At 46.7% G+C, this 24,267-nt stretch overlaps 1 protein-coding gene across 1 annotated transcript in view; it reads right to left on the reverse strand.

The window, feature by feature from the left end:
* Positions 1-24,267, reverse strand: part of CEP85 (centrosomal protein 85) — a 413,787-nt gene that overhangs the window by 57,318 nt on the left and 332,202 nt on the right. Inside the window, exons 11-12 of the mRNA XM_086957634.1 lie at positions 23,572-23,622; positions 23,182-23,289 (exon numbers count right to left, since the gene is read on the reverse strand). Coding sequence (XP_086813760.1) covers positions 23,182-23,289; positions 23,572-23,622 — 159 coding nt within the window. The remainder of the gene's footprint in view (positions 1-23,181; positions 23,290-23,571; positions 23,623-24,267) is intronic.

The raw sequence follows: 24,267 nt of genomic DNA on the forward strand, positions 1-24,267 counted from the left end.
ATACCTGTGTGAGTTATCTAATATCGCCGCTTCCCTAGAACTATTTCACATCGAGGGATTCCAAAATAAGGAATATCAGTGCTTCAATATAGGACTCTCCAATATCCAACAGCCAATCATCCTGTATATGGAATTTCAAAATTATATATTCTACTAAGAAAAATAGAAGTTATGTTGTATGTTATATACGAATGACGGTTACCTGATGAAGGCCTCCTGGCCGAAACGCGTTGTGCTCCACCTCACCGCATTTGCCTTCTTCACTTATCCATCAACCAATCATATCGTATAGCACTTGTCCCTTTTTTCACTATTGTATAGTATGTATAGCCCATATATGTATGTTGTGTATGTGTAACTGACTGATAATTTATATAAAATTTTATAAATGAACTGAGTTAAAAAACAATGAACAAAAAATCAAGAAACACAAAATAATAAAAAAAACTCATAATTTTGATACATCACTGTCTCAGTAAATTATTATGTGTTAGCATTTAATATGTTATAGTGGGTCAAGATAAAGGCGTTTGAATTATGAATGGTTTGCTTAATACTTGTCTCCCTTCTCTAAAAATATTGTCTCACCACCACACCACATAACAATCCACTTTCCTCCATATCAGATTCAGGATAGATTTTTCTGAGTTGATCTGGAGACCCAAATCAGACAGAAGAAAAAACTATTACCTTCAGTCACACCTTATTTGGTAGGTACTTTATCTAGTTGCAGACTCCTTACCGCAGAATTATCCACAGGCGTCAAACTGGATCTGGAAACTTGTGAGCAGTACCCCTGCGTGCCAGTAGGTGGTTTCGTTCGCCTCGGTGTGTTGGCAGAGACGCGCGCCGTGCCTATATAGGCGCCAAAGCACTGTGCTGACGTCAGTTACTTTTCGTGACTTTCCACAATGGAATTGCAGAGCCATGAAAAACAGCGGCTACCGGTGTGAAAGACTAGGACCCTGAAAGGGGGAAACCCTTTCCCAATAAATCAGTTTGCAGAGTGGGGAGCAGTGGTGGGTCGCTAATGAATCTGCAGCTAGATTGGAAAGGGGCGACCACTCGGTCCCCCCGAACGTATGGCAGAGTGCCTCGATCCCCCCGGGAAGACATTTTGGGGCGGGAGGCGCGTCTCGGCTGGTATGCCCGAAGCGGCGTAGCCGGGGCGCGCTTTTTCCCGCCCTTGAGTGGGCTGGCCTAGACACGGACGCCGCCGGCCACGCCCTCGGGGCAGGCAGGGGCGGGTTTACGCCCGCCCTGAAGATGGATAAAAAGAGACGCAAGACCAGAAGACATCCTCTTGTTCCTGTGCTCTGAAGCTGCACCTCCCCGCTGCACGTGAGCTCGAGACGGAACGAAGAGCCAATTTTGAGCGTTTTAATCGTTCTTGTTTGTTTTTCAGTTACTTTGTTGGAGAATGCCGAAGAAGGTTGGAAAGCGTATGAATACCGACCAGATGCTGCGTGTTCTCATGAAGGAGATGTCCGAGCTAAGGAAGCGGGTGGACATGAATGAAGAAAGGGGTCCAAAACGTCCTTTGGCGGGAACAGCCCCGGGAGGGAAAAACAAGAGGCCCAGGAGGGGGGCAGCGGGAGAAGAGATTCCCGGTCCCAGTGCTCCGCTCGAGGCTCCAATTCCCGTGCCAGGGGAAGGGAATCCGATCACCCCCGTGTCCGAGGATGATATGCCGCCCGAGTTGGCAGCACAATTGGCAGCGTGGTTGGGAAAAGGTAACGAGGGCGCCACGGCTGTCGAAGCGCAGGAGCTGATTAAGCAATTGCGTGAGAAGCGGGAAGCAGCCAAGGTGCCCGTACCGGCTGCAGTAGGGGACAAGACACCAGGGACGGTTGCGACCACAGAGGCAGCGTCAGGTGCAGGTAAGCGGCCATTGCCGATCGCGAGGGATGAGTCAACACCCTCTCGGAGAGAAAAGTTGGGGCAACATGTTCCTTTGGCAATTAAGGAAAAGATTTGGGCGGGGGAATATGTGAACATTTTTTCGTTACTTGTTGATCATTATGAGGTTGAGCATGTAAAGAGTCAGAAGGACCTAATGCACCCGAGTGTTTGGCGCGCAAAAATGGCCGCCTTTAAAGTGAATGAGAATATCGCCAATTGGGGCAATGCCTGGGGAATTTTTACATCAATCCTGGGCGAACGTAGGCCTGAGTTGCTTTCCGAGTTCCCAATCTACCAATCACGAATCATGGGGTACTCGACATCGCACCAGGGGAACCATTGGTTTTGTTACGATAATATGTTCAGAAAGGAAAAGGAGCATAATAAAAGTTTAACCTGGGATTGTTATGATGCCTTGACCTGGGACAAAATGAAGGAGTCAGGAATGTTAAAAATGCCGTTGGTAGGAAGTAATGTGGGTGAATCCTCTCGACAATATGCGGGGACGCCCTTTCGATCGGGTTCGGGGTCCGACGATCACTCGAAACCTACCGGCAATACCGGAAGAAAGGGTTTCTGTTTTAATTACAACAGAGGGAAATGTACGAGACCGCAGGGATCGTGTAAATTCAAACATGAATGTAGTGGTTGTGGGTCGTCCCATCCTGAGGTCTCGTGCAGAGCCAGAACGGGTGATAACGGGGGGAGAGGAGGTGCCAAACAGGTCTAATATAGTCCGAGGGGCGCCTTTACCCACTCCCATTGATACCCTGGCAATGATCCCTTGGCTCAGTGATTACCCGGATCGTACTTCTGCTGGGGTGCTGCGAAACGGTTTTTCGTATGGTTTCCGCATCCCGGTAGGGGACTTTCAGGGTGTGGAAAAGTGTAAAAACCAACTTTCCGTCCTGCAACATACAACCGTAGTACAGGAAAAGATCCGAAAAGAGGTGACTCGAGGTCGGGTCGCTGGCCCGTTTAGTGTACCCCCAGTTCAGAATTTTGTTTGTTCTCCCTTGGGGGTAGTACCCAAGAAAGACCCTGGAGAGTTCCGACTAATTCATAACTTATCAGCTCCACGAGGTCTTTCCGTAAATGAGGCAATCGATCCAGAAGTGTGTTCGGTGCGGTACGCATCCTTCGATGAGGCCGTAGCCATTTTTAATCGCCTGCGGCCCGGGGCGCTGATGGCGAAGTCAGATATCGAGTCAGCGTTCCGATTGCTCCCGGTACACCCAGACGACCAGCGTCTCCTAGGTTTCATGTTTCAGGGTTGTTATTACATGGATAGGTGTATGCCAATGGGGTGTTCTATATCCTGTGCCTATTTCGAGAAATTCAGTTGTTTTCTACAATGGGTTTTCACAAAGAAAACGGGTTTCCAAGATGTAATGCACTACCTTGATGATTTCTTATTTCTTGGGGCAGCTGGGGGTCTTGAATGTGGCCGGGCCTTGGCCGAATTTTGTGTGTTGATGAGACAGTTAGGCGTGCCATTGGCGCCGGGTAAAACAGTGGGTCCTACGACTTGCCTCGAGTTTCTGGGGATCGAGTTGGACTCCGTTGAGGGGTGTTTCCGTTTGCCAGCCGAGAAAGTGTTGAAGTTCAGGGCTGCGCTGCAACTGTGTATAAATGCATCAAAAGTTACGCTGCAACAATTACAGCAAGTGGTGGGACAGTTGAATTTTGCACTGAGGGTGATACCAATGGCCCGCCCCTTTTCCCGTTCAATTGCCCAAGCGATGGTCGGCCTTAAAGAAGGCCATCATCGCACGAGACTATCGGCCGAGATCCGCCAGGACATGCGTATTTGGTTAGCATTCTTGGCGGATTTCAATGGTAGAATCGTCTGGAATAAACCAGCCGTGTCTTCTGAGGAGCTGGGGCTGTGGACAGATTCGGCGGGAAGCATAGGTTTTGGCGCCATTTTCGGCACAAAATGGTCAGCACAAAGATGGCCGACTTGGTGGCATGAGAAGGGTCTAACGAGTAATATTGCTTTCCTCGAGCTGTTTCCCATCTTGGTGGCCTTGAGAACATGGCCCGATGGGTTCAAAAATCACTCGGTCATATTTTGGTCGGACAATATGACTGTGGTCGAGTGCATCAATAGTCAGGCAGCACGTTGTAAACTGATCTTAAGACTACTTAAAGAAATTGTTTTACTATGTATGCAATTGAACGTGCTATTCAGAGCAAAACACGTGCCAGGGGTGATGAATCAGGCAGCTGACGCACTGTCTCGTTTTCAAATGCAGGCTTTTGCTGGTTTCCTTCCCTCAGCGGACCCGGAGCCGGCACCCTTTACCGAGGCTCTCTGGTCTCTCGGTGCCCCGAACTTCGTCACCTCGTGGGAGAGAGTCTAGCACCAAGGACGAGGAAGGCATATGAAGGGGCGTTTCGGGCCTATTTAGCCTTTTTGGGGAGTGATAGAGAGCGACTTTGGGGTCATGAGGAATGGGTGGTGAATTTCCTGATGTCCTTACGTAAGGCTGGGAAATCGGTGGCTACGGCCCAGAGGCATCGTGCCGCCATTTCCTTTGTTGCCAGAGCACACGCTATCCAAGACCCAACAGCGTCCTTCGTTGTACAGAAAGCGCTGCGTGGGTGGCAACGCCTGGAGGGTCGCAGAGTAGATGAAAGGCGCCCGATAGGTTTGGATAGATTGTCCCAGTTGTTGGCTACACTCCCTGCCACATGTTCATCTCAGTTTGAGGCAGTGCTGTTCCGAGCCGCGTTTACGTTAGCATTTCACGGAGCAATGCGGGTAAGCGAACTAGTGGCAAGGAACAAACTAGATGTGGCGGGGGGTTTGTGCCGGGAACACGTCCAGATCAGGGGAGAAACAATGACTATCTCCTTTGTAAGGTCGAAGACTGACCAGGATGGGATGGGTGACTGCGTCATCATACGCAGGATTCCTGGGTCCTCCATATGTCCGGTAAAGTGTTTAGAGGATTACCTAGCACGAAGGGTGGCATCATGGGGGGGGACTTTGTTAAGACACACGGACGCCACCCCACTGACGAAATTTCAGTTTCAGCGGGTGCTTGCGATGTCTGTTGCCGCTGCGGGCTTGAACCCGGGCGAATTTGGGACCCATTCCTTTCGGATAGGGGCTGCTACTGAAGCTACGGCCAGGGGTCTTAATGTTGAGCAAGTGAAACGAGTGGGGCGTTGGTCCTCCAATTGTTATAAAAGATATGTGCGGTTGCACATGTTGTGAAGCTGTAATTATGTACTCTGTACTCACGCTTCTTGTTTTTGTTTGGTTTCAGTTACGCAAGCCTACGAGGCGGGGCGGACTATGCAGTCGACCTTACACCGGGCCAGCGGTCTGATATCACCGGCTGTGAAAAAGGAGGTGTGGGTCGTGGGCCACTCATACGTGAGGCGTGCCGCAGACGTATTCAAAGCAGGTGACATGATTCACGTAGCTGGGGAATACGGGTACAGGATGTCCTTCTACGGAAGGGGCGGTCTCTGTATTGACCAGTTTCAAACATTTCTTGAGGGTTTGTTAGGGCGGACAAGGTCACCGCCGGCTATAGTTATAGTGCATATCGGGGGCAATGATTTGGTCACCATCGGTAGACGACTACTCCTGGAGGCAATGCTTTCCACTGTAAGTTGGTTGGCGAGGAGAGTTCCGGGGTGCACGATTGCTTGGTCCCATTTGATTCCACGAAAGGTGTGGCGGGGGGCTGTCTCTATACCTGCTTTGAATCACTCTGTTAGAAAGCTTAACAATAAAGTGAGTAGGTTGTTCCGTTCCAGGACATTGCATTCTATTTCTCATAGCTGTATTACTGATGACAGGATGTATTCGGTGGATGGTGTGCATTTGTCTTGGGAGGGGAATGAGTTGTTCTTAGGAGACTTTTTAGCATGGTTGAAATCTTTGAAACATGACCTTTAGGTAGGAGTTTTTTGTGGGGGGTCCGGATAGCCGGTCAACTATCCGGCCTGTGGCGGTAAGGTCATGATCGGTGAGCACTAATTGGAAGATCCCTATGAGTGGGCGTCACCCAACACGGATGGGAGCGCTCGGGGGAGGTGGCCTTTGGCCCCTCAACGGGGAGGCGGTCCCTTCTAAGGATGGGTCGCCGGAAGAAGAGGAAAGGCGGTCAAGGCCCCTTCCTGTGTAGGAGGGGTTACAGCCCCCTCCTGGGGAATTTCCCGGGGCCGGTGACATCTGCGACGGCAGATGCGGTAAGTTGTGTGGGGTTGGGGGGAGGTCTACGATACCTTCTAGATACCTCACACGAGTTTTCGAACGACCTTTAACTGGCGTCGAGTTGATAAGTGCCCCCGTCAAGACAAGGGAAATTGTAGTAGTTGCACGTGAGTACGCCTCAGTGCTGTCGCCCCTCCCAAGTGGGGGGGGTATGTCTGGTTAGGGATCTTGACACCGGTTACGACCTTGCCGTTGGCCCTTAAACGTTAGGATGTACAATTTCAATATTTCAAGTAAATGTTTTTGTAGGATGTTAGATCGGCTAGGAGAACCTCTGTATTAGAGAATCTGTTAAGGTTAGCCAAACATCGCAGTGTGGTATGAAATTGTACATTAATGTTTAAATGTTCTAATTTTTTGTTTTAATAAATACGGCCGGGAGGGTCACTCCCTCCCACTTCCAAAAACTTCAAGAACCGTTTCCGGTTTCCCTCATTTGGGGATTGTGTTGAGAGGGGGTGGCGGGTATCTCAGCCATATGGAAAGGGGCGACCACTCGGTCCCCCCGAACGTATGGCAGAGTGCCTCGATCCCCCCGGGAAGACATTTTTGGGCGGGAGGCGCGTCTCGGCTGGTATGCCCGAAGCGGCGTAGCCGGGGCGCGCTTTTTCCCGCCCTTGAGTGGGCTGGCCTAGACACGGACGCCGCCGGCCACGCCCTCGGGGCAGGCAGGGGCGGGTTTACGCCCGCCCTGAAGATGGATAAAAAGAGACGCAAGACCAGAAGACATCCTCTTGTTCCTGTGCTCTGAAGCTGCACCTCCCCGCTGCACGTGAGCTCGAGACGGAACGAAGAGCCAATTTTGACCCACCCACCAGCCCCTGAGGACAGCTAGTTGTTTTAATAAAGTTGATCAGTTATTCTATTTTGTTTTTCAGGTTGTTTTTGGGTGTGATATTGATATTGAATGTGTAATAAAGATTGGTATAATGTTACGAGTTGGTGATTAAAGAATGTCGGATTTGAGGTCCATTTGGACACAGGTTTTCGGTCATAGTGGCCAATGTAGTTTCGTTTAGTTAGCACTTGTCGTATTTATTTCGGTCAGGCGGTAGGCGGTAAGGTCATGATCGGTGAGCACTAATTGGAAGATCCCTATGAGTGGGCGTCACCCAACACGGATGGGAGCGCTCGGGGGAGGTGGCCTTTGGCCCCTCAACGGGGAGGCGGTCCCTTCTAAGGATGGGTCGCCGGAAGAAGAGGAAAGGCGGTCAAGGCCCCTTCCTGTGTAGGAGGGGTTACAGCCCCCTCCTGGGGAATTTCCCGGGGCCGGTGACATCTGCGACGGCAGATGCGGTAAGTTGTGTGGGGTTGGGGGGAGGTCTACGATACCTTCTAGATACCTCACACGAGTTTTCGAACGACCTTTAACTGGCGTCGAGTTGATAAGTGCCCCCGTCAAGACAAGGGAAATTGTAGTAGTTGCACGTGAGTACGCCTCAGTGCTGTCGCCCCTCCCAAGTGGGGGGGGTATGTCTGGTTAGGGATCTTGACACCGGTTACGACCTTGCCGTTGGCCCTTAAACGTTAGGATGTACAATTTCAATATTTCAAGTAAATGTTTTTGTAGGATGTTAGATCGGCTAGGAGAACCTCTGTATTAGAGAATCTGTTAAGGTTAGCCAAACATCGCAGTGTGGTATGAAATTGTACATTAATGTTTAAATGTTCTAATTTTTTGTTTTAATAAATACGGCCGGGAGGGTCACTCCCTCCCACTTCCAAAAACTTCAAGAACCGTTTCCGGTTTCCCTCATTTGGGGATTGTGTTGAGAGGGGGTGGCGGGTATCTCAGCCATACGTTTCTCTACCTGATAAGAAGTTACAGAAGGTAAGTATCTTGTCATCTGACAGATTTCTAGCCATAGATTTCTTACCTCCACGGAGGTGGATCTAAAGACCAATTTCATACGAGGAAGTCCTGCAGCACCAAGCAGGCCAAGTGCCCATCCCTACAGACCTGACTGTCCAAGCAGGAGTGCCTAGTGAACGTATAAAGGGAGGCACATGTTTCGGTCTGGCAAATGTCCAGGACTGGAACTCCACATGCTAATTAGCTCAGGTGGAACCATAGAAATGCTGAGAACAGATCTAGAGAGCTCATTTACACAGATAGATGCAATTTATAGAGGGAGGAAAAGGAAGGTGTTCAGGGCACTGGCGGACATGGTTAGGAATAATTCTTTGATTGATCCTTGGATAAAATTACATCCACATCTTGATGGAAGTACCTTTTTCTCGGCCCCTCATAAAATATTGGTTAGGCTGGATTATTTTCTTATAACTAGTAGCTTGTTATCGGGGGCACAGATTGAGAAACTCCCAAGGGTGGTTTCAGATCACAGCCCAGTAATACTTACCATTGAAAATAATTGCTTACAAAGATCGACTGCACAATGGACGTTTGAGAGGGGACTTTTAAGGGATCTTGCATATAAGGAGCACATGTCAAAATGGATTAAAGGGTTTTGGGATATTAATAGGGGGACGGCAGGTGTAGGAGTAGTCTGGGATACATTTAAAGCAGGAATAAGGGGTGAAACATTGAGCTTTGTGTTGGGTAGACAAAAAAGAGAAAGGGTAAGGAGAGAGCTGGTAGAGCACAAATTATTAAGGGAGGAGGAGAATCTAAGTAGGTTAATAAGGAATAATAGTCCTTTGGAGGATTGTCTGTTTAAAATAATAGCATTAAAGGCAGAGGTAGTGGAAGGTCTGGCTAGGCAGGCGGTAGATAAGTTTCTGTCTAACAAAGAAAAGACATATGAGCTTAGTGAAAAGGTAGGGCGGGTGCTGGCAGTTAGAACTAGGCAGAGAGCAGCCGAAGCAGGAGTAAAGGAAATACGGGATATACAGGGAAATTTGGTTATGGAGACAGATGCAGTAAGAGAGGTATTTAGGAAGTTCTATGCAGATTTATATACTCCAGAAGAGGTACCAAGCTTGGAGGAGATTGAGGAGTATTTAGATAACATATCCCCTTCGGCGATCTCAGAAGAGGATAAAGAAATATTGGACAGTCCAATATTGTTAGGAGAGGTGGAGGAAGCTCTGGACAGCCTGCCGAAAGGTAAAGCAACAGGGCCAGACCAAATTCCGTTAGAATTTTATCAGACTTTCAAAAATGAACTATTAGCAGACATGTGTATAATTATGCAACAAGCGCAGGTAGGAGACACTAGCCCAGAGTCATGGGGGGGGGCTAATATAATAGTAATTTTAAAAAAAGGAAAGCCACCAGAAACGCCAGGATCATACAGGCCAATAACATTAATGAATTCGGATATTAAGATATATTCTAAGATTCTAGCGAAGAGACTTGCAGGAGTGATTGAGCAGTTAGTGACCCCTATCCAGCATGGCTTCATACCTGGGAAAGGGACTACGCAACATGTAAGAACTGTAATTACAGTATTCGACCACGCAGAAATACTAGGAGATCCTGTAGCAGCACTTTTTCTCGATGCCGAGAAGGCATTCGATAGGGTGGACTGGAAATACCTTTGGTGTGTAATGAGATGGTGTGGGTTGGGTGAATCCTTTATAAAAGCGATCCAGGTACTGTATAAGAATCCGGCAGCGAGGATAAGGGTGAATGGGGGGCTTTCAGATGTAGTAAAAATAGCCAGGGGGACCAGACAGGGATGCCCTTCCTCTCCCCTATTGTTCGCACTATATCTGGAACCCCTGCTACGTAGGTTGGAGGAGAATGCAAGGATACCTCCAATGAAAAGAAATGAAAATGTGGTGAAGTCCTTAGCCTACGCAGATGACGTGGCAATTTTAACTCCGAACCCTACTCTAGCTATAAAGGAGATAGAGTTAGAGGCTCAGAAATTTGGGAAACTATCAGGGTACAGCTTAAATAGAACTAAGACCCAGATTATTAAAAATAGACATACACCGTGTGTGGATACTAGGGTGGTTGATTCAGCAGTATATTTAGGAGTAGCACTAACCGCAAATTTGGAAAGAATTGTAGAGTTAAATTTGGATCCCCTAATAGGCAAAGTTAAGAAAGACCTTGAAAGAATGAATAACCTGCACCTTTCCCTTATGGGATGCACAAATGTTGTCAAAATGTTAATTTTACCAAAATTTTTATATTTTTTCCGCACTATTCCTTTAATTTTCGAAGCCAGATGGTTTAATTTAATAGAAAGGACTCTGAACAGATTTATCTGGGCACATGGAAAGACCCGTAGAGCGTATAGGTACATGACTCTACCCAGAGAGAGAGGGGGATGGGGAGCCCCTGACTTTCGGATGTATCAGATGGCTGCTGCATTACAATACATGCAGGGAATAATTGGGGGTGGAGGAAGTGGTGCAAGGGTTGGGACATTGTCTACGGAAGTGTATGCCATTATATTGGGGGCGGAGGCAGAAAATAATTTGTTAAATAGAGTAGAATTTGGATATTATAAAAGAACAAGGTTTAAGACCATGATGGCAGCAACTAGAATATGGAATACATTTCTTAAGAGAATGGGAATGGGCAGATATAATAGGTATGTAAGGCTTTACAAAAACTGTTCCTTTCCGATGGAAATTTTTGGTGACTCAACAATGTTGGGATGGATGCAGAAAGGGATAGAACAGATTGGGGATATAATAGATGGGGATGGGGTAATCCAGTTCATAGATCTTTGTGCTAAATATGGGATTGAGAGAAAGGACTTCTTCAAATACCTGCAGGTACGGAGTTTTTTATTGCACAAGCAAGGCGGCAGGGAGGGGTTTAATAAAAATGAACTCTTGGAAAAGATAAAAGCAGGAGGGGATTGCACAATTAGATCTTTCTATGCAATACTAACCAAAGGGAAGTTGGATGATCTGGAGAAAGTTAGCACTAAGTGGGTCGGAAAGTTGGGAGAGGATGCAGGAAGCTTTCAAGATTCTTTAAACCTGGGATGTACCATCCTGCGCTCTGGACCCTTGCAATCGCAACATTATAAGACGCTATACTCGCTGTATTACACCCCAGCGAGGCTAGCTAAGTGGGGAGGGTCCACTGGAGTTACTTGTCCACGGTGTAATGCAGCAGCTGCCGACATTATCCATATGTTTGCTACTTGCCCTCAGTTATATACCTTGATCCAAAGTATAGAAGATTTTATTAATAACACTCTTGATATAAGAATTAAACTAACGCCTAGGATGATTCTGTTTGGAGTAGATAATCAAGTTGGATTGGTTCATAAGGAATTCATGTTTGTGGCAATGGCAGTACTGAGATTAATAATTGCAAGAGTATGGTTGGACAAGGTACCCCCTGACTTACAGGTATGGCTATCAAATCTGCTAGCTAGCTATAATCTTGAGAGAGCTATATATGCTCGGAAGGGGAAGAGGGGAAGGAGATTGGGGTTGAAAATTTGGGAACCAATAAACATATGGAAAGGGAGGATGGCATAGTAAGTGATGGAGATTTAAGGTTAGGTTCTTCTGCTATATGATTTGGTGTTATAAATGTATTTTTGGTTTTTGATTTGAAAAGCGTCAAACCAGTGATACTCTGTAAAATGTAAAAATGTTCAGTTTTGTTTTGTTTTGTAATCTAATGTGCAAGTTAACAAGAAAAAGGGGAAAAATAAAAATATTTAAACAAAAAAAAACAAACAAAAAAAAAAAAAAAAAATATGGTAAAATATACACTGTTAGGGTTCTTCAAATAAAAAACATTTTTCAACAGAATGCTGAGAACAGAAAGATAGATTTTGAGAGTGCCTAGGGTTATAGCTCCTTCTGTACATCATGGCACAAATTTTCCCCAAAGGCAGGGGTATACGTCTATGTGGATGTGCACCTGGCTGCTAAGATAACGTTACAGACTTTGGGCGGAAGGTATAATGGTGTTGCCGCTCAATCTCCATGCAAACAGGCGAATATTTGACAGGTTCGGGTGGAGGACCCTCCCTTGCTGCTGTGACAGAAGATCCTCCCTAAAGGAAAGCCTGATCGGAGGACCGATAGCAATGCTCAACAGCTTGGGATACCAGACTCAATGCCCAGTCCAGAGCCACAAGGATGACTTGGGTCCTGTTCCTGACGTTCTTGAGAACTCTGGGCAGGAAGGAGTACAGAAGGCCTGAGCACCACTGGAGACAAAGTCTCCAAATGAGAGCTGCCTTGGAAACTCTAGTGTGCAGAATGGCTGGCACTGGGCGCTCTCATCAGTGGCAAATACATTTATCCAAGGCTCTACGCACTGCTAAAAGAGACCTTGCACCACCTCTGGATGGAGCCGCCAGTCATGATCTGCTAGGCATCTTCGGCTGAGTTAGTCCACTCTGGTGTTCAGAGAGCCTGCCAGATGTTGAACAACCACGGATATGCCCTGACTTTTCAGCCTTATCCAGAGCCAGGCCCTCTTGACACCCGCCCTGTTTGTTGCAGGGCAGCTGTGTTGTCCATGAACACCTGCACTAGTGTTTCCTTGATGGAGGGTACAAAGGCTTTCAATGACAGAGTGCCCAGAGCTCCTATAAGTTGATGTGGAGTCCAGATTCAAACGGAAACAAGTGGCCTCTGATCTCTAACTCTCCCAGATGGTCACCCTATCCCAGGATGGACGCATCTGTCACTACTGTGATGTCTAGTTGGGGAAGGGCGAGGGTTCTGCCACTGACCCAATAATGGTTTGTTAGCCACCTCTGCAGATCCCTTGCAGTTCCCTCTGAGACCTGGACCATGTCAGGGGATTCCCCTGATGCGTCCACTGGAACTTCAGGTCCGACTGCAGAGCCCGTATATGCTAATGGGAGGATAGAGGCTGAAATATTGATATCCTAGCCTGAATATGCTTGACTTGCCCTTGGGAGGATAAGCCCAAAACCGCACTGTGTCCAGAATAGCTCAGATGAAAGGGAGCATCTGAGGGAGAGTCAGGTGTGACTTCGGCACACAGAGTGAACCCCAGCAAGTGCAGGAGGTTCGAAGCACTCTGGAGAAGGGAAATGACAAAATGGGGCAAGCCCACCTTCACCGGCCTGTCATTGAGATATGGGAAGACTGGCCCAAGAAAAAGGGGGAGGGGTAATAGGTCAGGATCCTCCGCAATCCTGCATTAATAGAGCGTATCTGGTGAAGGTTACTTGTTCTTGACAATGGGAAACCTCTTCCCCATCACTAGTACAGAGCTTTAGGATGTGCCAGAACAAATTAGAGTAATCACTCTTTTTCAAGGAAATTGTTTCCAATTTATTGTTTAATTTTTGAATGCTAGATTCTCCACAATTTGATTCATGCAACACATAGGCAGAACAATAGTTCCTCATAACAAAAAAAGGACATTAAACAGCCAACACATGTTTCGCCCCCTCAAAATGGCCTTCTGGCCTGGGGCTTCCTCAGGGCCTGATGAATATTAAGGTCTATGCAGGTTTGTTAAATCCTACTTCTGAATTCCATAATTGTAACGTAACTAACCACTTGGGCATTAGGTCTTCATAATCGGTCTCGTTAGAACATGTCAACCGATCAATCGGCGTGGGAGTATGGGAAGACTGGCCCCCCTGATCATCGCAGATGAGCTGCAACCACCGCCATCTCTTGAGTGAACAACTGAAGGGTGCTGGTAAGGCCAAAAGGGGAGCAGAGTGAACTAAAGGTGCTCGTTACCTACCAGGAACCGCAGGTTAACGCCTACGGACAGTTAGGACGGGAATGTGGAACGTGTAAATATGCGCCTGTAAGTCCAACACTACCATCCAGTCTCCCGGTTCTAGGGCAAACAGAACTAGGGCGACCATGAGCATTTTGAACTCCTTTTTAGGTGTCGCCTGTCAATGCGCTTGCGAGAAATATTGGGGCTCAACGAGAGCTTAACCATCGGGCGATTTCATGCTGTGCCCGTGAAAAGCAAGGCTCAATGCGCAAGCGCATTGACCTAAAAAGCGTGTGCACATGAAAGCCAGCCATCTGTTGCTTCCCCAGCGTGGTACCGCCAGCAGCTTCACTTGAAAGAGATTCGCTCCACCCCCTGCTGCATCAAAGGCTTTCATTTCGCACATTTCACGGCCGCCAGGCCATGTCGCATTTCACTTTGACGGCCGCCAGGCCGTCTCTCGTTTTTCTCGTTTCTGTCTCGGTCTCCCTCTTTCCAAATATTGCGCTTGGGGACTGTGTGTATGTGCCTTGTTCTTTCTGTCTGTATCGCCTTCTATTGCCCGTTGTTATTGATTTTTTACTCTGTTACCCTTTTTTTTCTCCTGTCACTTGACTCTTTGCCGGTCGTTCTCTTCCTCCGACTTTGTACTTTTTTCTGTCAGTCCTTGTGAAAAATACATTGCGCGCTCCTTCCCACAGAGAATCATGGTTACGCAAGTAATTCCAACGCTTATCATCATGAGCCAAACCGAAAAATAAGTCTTGCGCAAAAGTGTCGAGCGCCTTGAGAACTGTGCGATGCAATCCCATTCTGCCACAGGAGGAGCCCTTAGGCTTGCAAATTACTACCAGATTGCAGGGGTTGGTGGGGCGATGATTTTACGAATTATGCTTTCCATTTATATAGGATTCTGTGTCTGATTTGTTTGACTATTTATTTGCAATGTTGGTTTAGGAAAACCCTCCACCACACCAACAATTAAAGCTAATGATGTGCTTTAAAACAAAAAGAATGCATTTATACATAACCTTTCTTGTACTTTTTCTTTGCTCTTTTGGCAACTGTTAATAGGCACAATTGCCACTTACCCTAAACCTTACTGAAATTTTACCGTGTTAGTGTGTCACATAAGCTCAAAGTTATGAAAATAAATAATTTTGTGTTGGAAGTTATTTTTAGTTAGACCATCATAGCTTATTGATTAGAGAATACCTGTCACGTTCTCTGAATTTTTAGATTGATTGCAATGATTGTATGGTCATTCTGGTGATGTGCAGGGACGTTGATGTAATCAGACTAACACGCCTTAGTGACAAGTCTCAGCAGAGGCTGCATTAGGGAAGCGGCTAGCCAATCAGAATGCCTACTTCGAGTAAAGAAAGGATACTTTTGCTGCCGGATTTCGTTTGAGAGATGAATTTCTACTATGTGTTTTCGAAAGACATGGGGTGTTTCCCCCTGCACCATTCGTGTACTTTCCTCATCACTTCTAAACAGTGCAGAACATGATCGAGCAAAGGAGGGTTACAGAAATACTTGTTTTCTCTCACATCGCCTGCACTCTGTTGTATGTGCCTTCTCACCCCTCCTCCTCCACTCGCACTCCGTTGTCCGTGCCTTTTCACTCCCCCTACCCGCACTCCTGTTGTCCGTCCCTTCTCACCCCCTTCCCCAGCCCGCACTCCAGTTGTCCGAGACATTACTACCGTAATTATGGATGCAATGTGACACACATTTTGCCTGTTATTACAGACCACCGATGCAGTCATAACACCATGCCACCTTCTATTATAGGCAAATTTCCAGTCTCCCAAAACGGGCCGAGCCGTCACTTCCATAAGTGCACTGTGTGAAGAGGTTACCACTCCAGTGCACTTAGCACTCTCCTGTGCACATTTGTCTTGGACTAATATGCTGATTCCTTTTAACTTTGCCTCCTAGAATGGTGCTAGAGCAGACGCCATCGAGTCGAAATGCAGAATGGTCCACTACTGCAATTTATAGTAGAAGGACACGTCACTAGCTTAAAGTGAGTGATTGCACCAATTTTTACAAAAACCTCACAATATCGGAAGTGCAAACCACATAAACAGTGTAATCAAGCATTTGCAATGTCATAGTTCTCTCATTTACGCGATTTTGTGCTAATGGCATTGTAAATGATAATGCCTTTTATTTATATTTTAAAAACCAAAACATAAATAAAAGGCAAAGTCATTTACAATGCCAATAGCTCAAACTTGCGTAAATGCGAGACCTATTGCATTGTAAATGCTTGTTCAAGATGAGGTTGAGATGTCGCAGGTCTAAGATAGGACGAAGTCCTCCATCCTCCTTTGGCACTAGAAAGTAGCTGGAATAACAACCAGGACCTATTTCTGATGCAGGTGCCCTCTCTATAGATCTTTAGGTCAAGAAAGCCTACACTTCTTGACCGAGCAAGGAGAGATGGTCCTCAGTCAGCATGGTTGGTGGGATAGTCACAAAGAGGAGGGGTGGCATCTTTGATTAATTAGCAGTCAGTTACATCAGACTGCTGGGTAATCCATATCATCCAATCAATCAGGATTTGTAGAGCAAAGGTGCTTCATCAGTGAGGGTCTCAAGGAGCTGTCTGATCATGCCGCTTGTTGTCCTATTGTTTGAACATACAGGGCTTGAGGTCCTTCCTGAAATACTGAACGATGGTGAGGCTCGGAGGTGCAGGGAGAGGTTGTTACCGGTCTTGGCCACCAGATGTTAGAAGGAGCGGCCTCAGCAGATGAGACAGGCGGCAGCTAGAGCGAGGGATCCGTATCGGAGTTTCCTTGAGGGCTGGTAAAAAGTCACACGCTGATTGATGTACACAGGTCCTTCGTAGCATAGTGCCTTGTATGCATGGTCGACTAACTTGTACTGGCATCTCTGCATGACTGGTAGCCAGCAGAGTTTCCTGAGGTGAGGAGTTAGGTGCCTCTGTCTGGAGAGGTTGAGAATGAGCCGGGCTGCTTTGTTCTGGATTGTCTATTGTTTCTTCATGATTTGGACGGTTATTCCTACATAGAGGAAGTTGCTGTAGTTGAGTGGGGTAGGTGATGGCATATCCTGCATCCCACTGGGTGCCCATGATGGTCTGTGAGGAAAACTAAACAGGTTGGAGGCAGCTGCTTGGTGGTGGTGGAAGTGGGGAGGGAGGGGGGGGGGGGGGGGGAGGGAGAAGAGATGACAAACTTGACCGATGGCTGCCTGTACCATGTTTTCTATGGGACCCGCACCATCCGAAAAGGCTGGGAAGCCAGTTGGCTGTGTTGGTAGTGGGGAGGGAGGACGACCAGCTTGATCGATGGCTGCCTGTACCATGTTTTCTACAGGACCCGCATCATCCAAAAAGGCTGGGAAAGCAGTTGGCTGGGAGGCTGGAGACCCCTTTCGTGGCCATAAAAGGCGAACTGGGTTTGGTGAGGGGGCCATAGACAAATTCAAGGACCTGGCCGTAGCTCTGCTGTCCTTACAGGTGCTCAGAGGCTGAATCTGCCTTCTCTCCAAAGAGGAGAAAGTCAAAGAGCAGATCCATTAGGGAAGTCTACCAAACCCCTGTAAAGCAAGCCGTTCTCAACAAGGTGCCGCATCGCAAGGCCAGTGACTAAATTGCTCTGCCCAGAGAGTTAGTCGTGTAAAGACCACACCTTATGGTGAACTTAACTGCATATCGCCTGTCAGCAATAGCCTGGGTGAGTATGCCTCAGATACCATAAGCAGCACTTGCGCAACAGAGTCCCATATCCTATGGGAATAACGTCTCAATATGTATTCAGTGTTCAGTGTTCACAGACCGAAGTGCTAGGCTGGCAGAAGAGAACATTCTCTTGCCAAAGTTATCCAGACTCTTGGATTTCCTATCCAGTGGAGTGGTAGGGAATGCGCTGGGATCGATACCGGATGTGGAGGCTTGACCATCAAAATCTCTGGGGTGGGGTGCTGAGTAAGGAAACTGGAGTCCCCAAGAAACAGGCAATGGCGGCAGGCAATCGCCCTATGCCATGGCTTGGTCCAGGCCAAGAGTGGGACGTCTATAAGGGTTTAATTGAAGGTGAGAAGGGGTTCAGAAAGGGAGACCCCTGCCAGAAGCACCTCTGTCAAGACTAACGAATTGGCGGCCAGACGGCCGCAGTGAGACTTCCCCGACCACTTGGAGTGCAACCGCGACTGTCAGTAAAGGCTCTGCGAACCGTGTTGCGTCCTCATGTGTCACAGACTCAACAGACATTGGGCAGCGAGAAGATTGAGGGAGTGCTCCCTCAGCGCCTTGGAATGCATCGAGCAGCAGTCCTTGCAGCTCTTAAGAGTTGTGATCCCATTCCAAGCAACATGCAGAGATTTGTCGGACATTTGCCTGTGAAAGGCCCCACATGATTTGAAACCAGCAGATTTCTTGGGTGAAGACATCACATCAGGAGAAAATTTTCCCAATCGTTTGACAAAACATCGAAAATAGCCAGTCAAAAAGTGACTATGGGGTAGCTCAGACCTGTTCAGCCCTATCTGGTGCGGAAGCTAAAGGACTGACGTCCGCGCACCAAGGTGGTAGCTATATAGGTAGGGCCCATGTCACTTTCGGCACGGATGACGCAGACGCACTGCCAACACACACCACTTAATGGTGCAAAGAAGCTATGGCTCAAAAATCTACCGGATCCAGTCTGATATCAGTGGATATTCTAGGGTACGGAATCAGCAACTAGAAGTCTCTATTAGACTGAACACTTCTCTTTATTTGGACAGGCCGAATTGGGTCGGGCTAGTCACAATGACTGCTCAGGTCCAGAGAGATAGTTACTTGTCCGGTCCAGCTATCTTAGACCCCCTCAGTGCACTTTTCGCCTTTACTGTGGCCGGGCCAAGAAGTAGTCCTGATGCTGGGGAGACTGAAGAGATACTGAAGCGAATGCAGTGAGTATTCCTGGGACCATGCTGGAATCCATAAGTGTCAGGGTTCACCTCCGGCCTCAGGGCATGAGCTTCCACAGTCCAGCAGTGGAGTCCAGTTGTCACTTGTCACCTAGTATTCAGTTACAGCGGTCTCAACACTTATTTACAGGTAATCAAGTCATATTTGTGGACCAGGGTCCATTTCAGCTACAGGTTCCGTGGACTTGAGGACAACCCTAAAAGGCCGGTACTTGGTCCTGCAGTCGTCAGGTATTTCTGGGCAACTAGAATCTCTAGGAGTGCAGGGTTACTTAGCTGTGGGTAAACCTCATGCTTAACAGGAGAACTAAACAACTAGCTCTTGGAGTCAATTCTTCTGTCCTTGAACAAGAGGAGCTCTTATCCACAAGTGGGCACAGCAGGCAGAGTCATCTGTGCAAGTCCCTCGTATTCAGCAGTACAGTCTTTGGTGCATCCTCTCTTTGCTGGTTCCAGGGATCAGCAGCAGCGTCCTTTTCTGTTTTTTTCCAGTCAAGTAGTGATCTAAGGCCTATGCCATCTTTGCGTTTGTGGGACTCCCTATCCAATTGGGCAATAGATCCCACGAGGCAACCTTTGAAACTTTACATCACTTCCTGTAGGATACCGTTCTCAACCTAAACCCAAAATGTTAGGACCCTTGTCTGGGACAGAGCTCTTGGCACACCCTTAGATCTGTTCAGATTATTTACCCACCCCTCTTGGAAAACATGCTCTGCAACAGGTTCCCACCCTTCTCTAGAGGAGATGTTAGCTTGTCTACTTACACAAATAGGGAAGGCTACAACGTGACTCACATTAAAAGTGGTAGTGTCTTTGAAGCTGGGCCATCTATGGCCACAGCAGTCTAGCCATCGTGCTGGAGTTCACACCTCCGTCCACCAAATGGTCTTTGTTTCCCATTCCTGAGAGCACTTCATCATCATCATCCTGTCCAGAGATGAGATCCCGTTGTTCCCGCAAAGGTTCTGGTTTTGGCGGCTGAGAAGTACACGTAGATGGAGTTGGCAGTGAAGGTGGTTGAATGGACTCGGAGGCTTGAGATGGCAATCTCCTCCTATAATCCTCTAACATAATCTGCAAGTCACTTATCAAGGTATGGTGGCCATGCCTTCTTCCCTTATATTACTTTTCTTCAGGACGATACAGAGGAGGAAGTTGCAGCTGTTCCAAGTAATAATCATCAGAATCTGAGTCCTGGTATTTCACCTGGAGCGGAGAAGGGCTGACTGCATCTCCATAGGGACTATCATCCTCATCTGAGTATTCCTCGTCCAAAAGTAATGCAGAAGGTAAAGGTGTTACCCTCCGTGGTGATGTAATCTCCGGTGTTATTTGGTGTCTTTTAATAGAGATTTAGATTTTTTTTACACCTTCAGTCGTAAACGTTGTCAAGGAATCCTCATTGTAGAATGCATAGTCGTGGATGGAAGGATCATAGTCGACGGTGAAGTGATGATCGAAGCAACCTTCGACGAGCTAGACGTCAGCACCATCATCGCCGTCGCTGTCGACGTAGTCATCGTCATCACCGTCGGCGTAGTCGTTGAGGTTGTTAGCATAGTCGACGCCACTGTCGACGTCAATGAAGTCGTTGAAGCTCTCGACGACGGGACCGTCGACTGAGCTGAAGTCGACGTCTGGTGGCTTTTAGTTGCAGTCGTCCACGTACCTGGAATTATCGTCGTCGACGACGAACGGGTTTTCTTCTCCAATTTTCCCTCCTGAGGTACAGGTGCAGGTTTCTTGAAAAGTTCAGCCTTTTCAGTTGGTGGAGAGGTAATAGAAGGTCCAAGAATCACCTTCTGAGATGGAAGTACCTCAGAAACAAGTCCCTCCCTCTCCTTTACACATCGGTGAGGAGATTTCTCGGGACTGGGCCTGCTAGACTTATCAGAGGTCTTTTGAGAGTCCTTAGCAGGAGGCTCACTTGAAGTGGAAGGGGAAGACCTACCCCTCTTCTTAGACCTCCTTGAAGATGTTGCTGAGGAGGAATATTCACAGTCACTTGAAATTACTTCTTTCCGTGACTTCATCTTCTGTAACCAGGTCAAAAGTAGTCCTTCCCAGTCTCTCAGGGTCTTAGTAGAAAAGGTCCTGCAGATCTTACAATCAGTGGCCTTGTGACCTGGGTACTGGCAATAAATACAATCCTTAAGCTTGTCTTCAACATAGTCTTTTTTTAGAGCAAGTAGCACAGGCCTTAAATAAAGCTTTATTTTCTTTATAAGACATTCTGGAGAGAATAAAGTAGAAATCCAAGAGTTGTTGAGAAATCCGAGCAGAGCTCAGTGCAGACTCCCTAAGCACAACGTGCAGTAGAATAACCTGAGGCTCTGAGGTTCTCTCAGGAGGGTTCTATGGAGTGAGGCTAATCTGATTGGTTGTGGCAGGTTTTTGGTATTTTACAAAAAGAGGTGGATATGCTACAAAATGAGATGAGGCCTAAGTCTTTCTTTCTCTTTTGTACCTACTGCTATGGTATTTTTTATTTACCGAGGCTCCCATTCCGAGGACGGGGAATGATACAAGCTATGGGAATCTACGAAATTTCCAATACTGGGGCAAGAGAGCATCTGAAAAAAAAATGTTGCCTCTTACAAGCAGTTTTTCTTATGATGAAATGGTGTTTCAGGATCCCATGTGTGGGACATCAGAGAATACCATTACGGTGTTACAGTGGAAATAACTCTGAGGCATGAAAAGGAATGATAGCAGATAACTTGTCAGTGTAGAATTCACACCTTGCCTTTCAGTGTAAGAAAACAAGTTACTTACCTGTAACTTTAGTTCCCCAGTATTGGAAACTTTCATAGATTCACATGCTTGAATCATTCTCCGTCGTCGAGATGGGAGTCCCTGGTATATAAAAATAGCAATGCAAAGCTATTACAAACTAGAAACCAGGCCTATGCCCATTCCAGTTGTGTAACATACCAACCTCTTTTTGTAAAAGACCAAATAAAATCAACAACCAATCAGATCAGCCCCACCCTCTAGAACCCTCCTGAGAGAAACTCAGACCATCAGATTTTCAACCGCACTTTGTGCAAGGGAGTCTCCACTGAGCTATTCCTTATTCTACTACTTTTGAGAGAACTCTTCAGCTGTATTTTTCCAGATTACTCTACAATCTTGGTCTGTTCTCTTTTTGTCATGGTAGACAAGGAGAAAAAAAACCTTTTAGAGCCTGTGCCTCCTGCTCTAAAGAGGCTTAATGTGGATGACCCTCATAATATACTGCTTGTATCCGGACCACAAGGCCAAGGACTGCAAGGTATGTCGTACCTTTTCTACTAAAACCTTAAGGGATTGTGAGGGACGTCGCCTTACCTGGCTCCAGAAACTTAAAACCAGAAGGGATCCAGTCTCTAGTGACGACAGTGATGAGCCCTCATCTGCTTCGCCCTCTAGAAGATCTGAGACAACAAGGTTACCCCACTACTACCCTCTCACCTCATGGAAGAGGAGGACTCGGATGATGACGGTCCTTTCGGATATGCCCATAGCCCTTCAGAACTGCACGTTAAGTGCCAGGAGGAAGATTCTGAAGCGGGATATGAAGGGGAACAGGACTATGATCTTCCCCAGAATACCATGGACGATATCAAGAGGAGATGGTCTGTATGCCGTTCTCGTTAATTTGACTTGGTGGCTCCCATCTCGATGACGGGGAATGATTCAAGCATGTACATCTATGTAAGTTCCAATACTGGAGTAATATTACTTTTCAACATCTTGCTCCATTACGAAAACACAATTTTGTAGTCAACTCTTCCCCAGCCTCTTTTCTTTAAAACCTTTTTTTTTGTTTCACTGGGGAAAAGGACACATTAGCACATGAATCGACATTCACAGTAATTGTTATAATTTCAGGACATACATACAGCACCCTCCATTGTTCACAGTGTAAAATATTCTAACACAACAATACATAAACTTGTATATGCAGATCATTTGAGAATCCAAACGACAATAAAAGGGAGAAAGGAAAAAGAAAAAAAGAAAAAGAAAATCAACACAACAATATGCCCCCACCCTAACCTAAACTAGTCTTCTGTGTGACAAACGTGATCATAGTGTACTGATATGTAGAGGGGCCGGGAGGAGAACCCAATGAGACTGGCTGGATAGATACGCAGACTCATTGAGTGAGAAAATGGTCTTGCCGATGCACTGCAGTCCAAGTGGGAAGCCGGGGGTAGGGGGTCGAGAAGTGTATTGGAAGACCTGTCCCATTCGCACAGTGTGTTTAACCCTTGTTCTTCTGGGACCTAAAGGATTCCAGAAAGGCATCCCACACAATTGCTATGGGTTGCTTCCTGAGCCCTCTGTATATTTCCTCAAGCAAGACCTGCCCTTTGGCTGTGCCCTGATGTACAACTTCCTTGCACTAGCTAGTCGATGAGGGGGCCGGGGAGATTTTGCCCAGCCATTTAATGAATGGTCATTAAATACATTATGTAAGTCAGCATTAGACTCTCACCTCTTTCACAGCTTCTTTGAGCTGCTGCACAGTTTCATCCCTCCTCCTGGATTCCTCACTCAGAGCCTGCTCTGTGCTCTCTTCCTGTGCTGCCTCCTCCTTTAGAGTCTAGTACAAATAGGCAGTGAGAAAGGGTTAAATCAAAAGACATGTTCTCTCAAGACAGCTACCACTGGGCCCAGTACCCAATCAGACAGGACCACTACAGTTAAACTGCGCTTAAAACAATACTAAAATCTTTGCTCACTTGAGCACAAAGCCTGCAGCTCTTCAAGCCACTTACAGTCCGCTATCTAAACAAATCTCCGGTCTCCAACCCCAAAGAACATTGCCTGTATGTGCTCTAGCCGTTCTGGGACCAACCTCCCATTCAATATAGTAGCCTCTTACCTTCAATTGAAAATTCAGTTGGTCAATCTTTCTCTTTTGACTGTTCACCATCTAAAGAGTAAAGAAAGTTTGAGAAACAATGTATACAAATATTAATTACTTAAGCTGGGAACGCAGCAAGCATGTAACAGTTTAAGAATGTGTGAAGCAAAGCTCTTGGAGTGATGATTACTAGGTCAGACTGTGAAGAGTGCAACATTTTGCACAGCTTGGTGAGGCAGACAGGTTTTCTCTCTCTACGGCAAAGCATAAATGGATTTTCAACTCTCATAAAAAAGGAACATAAAATGAAACCGATCTCAGGTGATTGAATAAAACACTACGGTTGTAAAATCTGGCAGCAGACCTAGTTCCCAAGTAGGAGTCAAATGTTTCAACGAGAGGCAAGAATGTCCCTTACAAAAGAATGACTAATTTGAGCACTTCCAATATGGGCATGCATACAAATAATGAATGCAAGCCCTGATAAAACTGGTAAAACTGGTAAAACTTTAATTACAAAGCTTAACGTCGCAGGAGGGGTTATTGCAACCTTGTGTGCATCATACATAAAAAACACTTAGAAAGTGAAACCTCAGAATTCCTGTCTTCATTATAATCTGTTGAGCAAGATTGTCAAAATTATTCAACATGAGAAGGTTTAGCCACAAGTTCTTCAGACTCCAAGTTTCAGCTGCAAATCACGAGCATGACATC

This window comes from Lissotriton vulgaris, chromosome 2_1 (assembly GCF_964263255.1).
Source record: "Lissotriton vulgaris chromosome 2_1, aLisVul1.2, whole genome shotgun sequence".
NCBI lineage: Eukaryota > Metazoa > Chordata > Amphibia > Caudata > Salamandridae > Lissotriton > Lissotriton vulgaris.